The 3,574-nt window shown below is 36.0% G+C and overlaps 1 protein-coding gene across 1 annotated transcript in view; it reads left to right on the top strand.

The window, feature by feature from the left end:
• Positions 1-299: 299 nt before the first annotated feature.
• The window catches only part of abcb6b (ATP-binding cassette, sub-family B (MDR/TAP), member 6b), a 29,751-nt gene continuing 26,476 nt past the window's right edge, over positions 300-3,574 (top strand). The window contains exons 1-2 of the mRNA XM_061089071.1: positions 300-359; positions 2,116-2,314. Of these exons, the coding sequence (XP_060945054.1) occupies positions 300-359; positions 2,116-2,314 (259 nt within the window). The remainder of the gene's footprint in view (positions 360-2,115; positions 2,315-3,574) is intronic.

Genomic DNA, 3,574 nt, shown 5'->3' on the forward strand with positions numbered 1-3,574 from the left:
CACATACACACACACATACACACATACATACTGCCACAACAAAGCAAAATGCTGACAACAGCTACTTTAAACTCAAAGCTGAAATCACAACACGTGTGTGTGTGTGTGTGTGTGTGTTTGTGTGTGTGTGTGTGTGTGTGTGCACTCTTTCTGGCTGCGTTTAAACACCATCACAGCAGCAGGTTAAACGCTCAGCCTCGGTTAATGAAACATTTATAATCCTGTGATCAGTTTGCGGTTTGAACAGAAGTGACCGTCTCTGTGTGTTTATGGCACAAAATAACCGGGCGGTGAATCAGATGGAAAACTTCGGAGTGAAGAGCAGACGAGGTGGAAAAAGAGAAGCTGTAAATGTAGAGGTAAGTTGTTGATTCATTGGATTTCTGAAAAATGATACATTCCAGACAAACAATAGAGGCTTGAAGTCAGTTCGGCTGTAAACTCATTTTAGACACACACACACACACATACACACCAACAAACTTTGAGCTGCGTTCAGACATGCACTCACCTCCTGAGAATCTCCAGACAAGCAAATTTCTGAGTGAGAGGCTTTGGACTTTTTACAGAGTTTCTCCTGCCGGCCCCTGAGTATAAAGTCACAGAATGTCCAAATAGGCCCAGAACACAGCAGGAAGGTCCTCCGCAGGATCCACCGCGAGCAAATGGGTGTGTTGATGACGTTTATAACAAAGTAAACTAAATAAATAGAAATATCTATCTAAGTTGAGCCACACCAAAGACAATTTCAAGAGAGCTTTTCTTATAGGGCTGAAAGCAAATTACAAGAGAAAGTCCGGACCCAAAGTATGGACATTCTCAGGAGGTCCTCTCTGACAGTGAGCATTTTCTACTCTTTAGCCAGAGGGGGCAGGAGTGTTTATACTATATAGACTTTATTGACTACTACTATATTCATGACCTTTAGTACAGCCAGCCACTAAAAGGCGATGAAGGTGATTTGGTTTTACCTCGAGGGAGCTGTCCTGTCGTCCATCTTTATGGTTTCTACTTTTGCCCATTGAGACAAAAACAAAATAGGAAACATTGCTTAAATGAAAAACAGACATACTTAAAAATAATACTAAATGTATAAAGTTACCACATATTTCCTGTGGATGTTTGTCAAGCAGCTCAAGCTGAAAATAACAGCAACATTTTGTCACATTTAGCTTCAAGCCATGTTTAAAAAACTGCTGTATACTACAATATTTGTTAACTTAGAGATATTTTAAATATTTAAATCCAAATGTTAAATGTTACACTTAAATGTTAAATGTTAAATCTAAATGCTAAATCTAAATGATAAATCTAAATCTAAATGTGAAATCTAAATGTGAAATCTAAATGTTTAATCTAAATCTAAATGTTAAATCTAAATGTTTCGGGTGAAACTAAATATTTAACTAATATGCAAATTCAAATGCCGGTAACAAGAAGTAACAAAATAAAAGCTCGAGGAGGTCAGAGTGTGTTTATAGTGGCAAATAACGAATAAATCTTATCCGGGGAAATGGACTCTTGGACATGGATTATCGTGATATTAACTACTTAAAATAACAAACACGTTTGGAGAAACTTTATTTGAAGAGTACTTTGACCTGTAGCCACTATAGCCAGCCAAAAGGGGCATTTGAATTTGCATATTAGTTAAATATTTAGTTTCACCCAAAACATTTAGATTTTAGATTTAGATTCAGATTTAACATTTAGATTTAGATTTCACATTTAGATTCAACATTTAAATTTAAATTTAACATTTAGATTTAGATTTAGATTTAGATTTAACATTTAGATTTAGATTAAACATTAAGATTTCACATATAGATTTAGATTTAAATTTAACATTTAGATTTAGCATTTAGATTTAACATTTAACATTTAAGTGTAACTTTTAACATTTGGATTTAAATATTTAAAATATCTCTGAGTTGACAAATATTGTTGTAAATGTGCAAAAAAGTGACTCTCAAAAATTCACACCAGTTTTTTAAACATGGTTTGAAGCTAAATGTGACAAAATGTTTGTGTTATTTTCAGCGTGAGCTGCTTTACAAACGGCACCCCATACTCACATTCACATTTTTCTTTTGACTTCTCTTTCTCCATCCTCAGATCCAGCACTGCTCCCCTCCCTCCCCCTCCCATCTGCCCTCCGCCTGGCGAGGCTTTGGGAGGAAGCTGACGTTGCTGCTGCCGTATGTCTGGCCCAAAGGCACTGCGGCACTGCAGGGACTCGTGCTGCTGTGTGTGGGCCTGCTGGCGGCGGAGCGTCTGGTTAATGTGCTGGTGCCTGTTTACTCCAAGAACATCGGTAAGAACTAAGACACAAAGAGAAGATGCTGCTTTTGTTCACATGAAAGTGTTGAAATGTCAAAAAACTAAAAGTAGAATTTAAAACAAAATTTGATTAATTCAGACAGACAAATTTTGGCATAGATAGATAGATTTAATATGAAGGTAAATAATGTTTATACTAAATATTTCTCTGATGTAATTTCTAAATTGACTGACAAACACAAACATTCATCTGTTTAATGTTGATTTATCGTTTAGTTCATAGATAAAGCAAAACAACAGAACAACAAAAGCTGGACAGTTGCAATATGTTCTCAAAACTCTAGGTGGTAGTGTGGTCACATTTATTAAAGTGGGGTTCAAGTTGTTTCCATGTGTCCTTGATTGATTTGTCCATATTTGTCACCACAGGTTTTATTTTTCTCTATTTTATCATTAATATGAGTTATTTATTAGTAAATAAAAACCAAAGCTCTGAAAATATTTTGTAATTTAATAGAATTGAATCCCACTGATTTGATTTATATGATTTTTTGGTTATTATTATTTCTATTTTATGTTTGTGTGTTTGTGTTTTTGTTTTGAGAAGCTGTGTTAACCTCTGTTGCATGTTGCTGACATATGGCAACAATAACTTTATCCAAATTTTACTGAAGACTAAATAATACAGAATCCCTGTTTTACTGTTTAGTTTCAAAAGGTCTTTTATTTTGACAGAATATCTCAGCAAATGACCAGGAAATCCTTTTTCAATTTTCTTTTACATAAAATGTGAAACTGGAGATGTCACAACCTGAGAGTTCAAACGACTGATTCATTGTTTAATAACCAGGCAAATTTGAAGAAATATTTTCGGACTCTCTGGGGTAGGTTAAGTTTTCATTTCAGCAGGTGCATTCAACCTGTTGGACTGTAACTGACGAATCTCAGAGAATACTTGTGTTTGTAGGGCCAACACTGAAATTCAACATAACTACATCGCTTCTCACCATAAACTGAAGAACAGTCCAGACTGTGGTTTAATCTAAACACCCCAGTTCTTTTGGAATCCTCTGAAACAATTAAAGGAGGAATCAAGTTAGTTTAAACATACGAAGGATGAGTTATTGCACAAAGGGGGGAAGGGGGGGTCTTTTGTGCGCTGTTTTGTACGCAGGGCAGCGTCCGCCACAAGGCAACGACCCAGAAGTCTCCACTTCAGAGGAAGTCAGCGTTCAGTTAGTCTTCAGCCACTTTCCCTTTGACAAAATTGGCCATTTGGCTTTTGGAGCCACAT

This window comes from Limanda limanda, chromosome 16 (assembly GCF_963576545.1).
Source record: "Limanda limanda chromosome 16, fLimLim1.1, whole genome shotgun sequence".
Lineage (NCBI taxonomy): Eukaryota > Metazoa > Chordata > Actinopteri > Pleuronectiformes > Pleuronectidae > Limanda > Limanda limanda.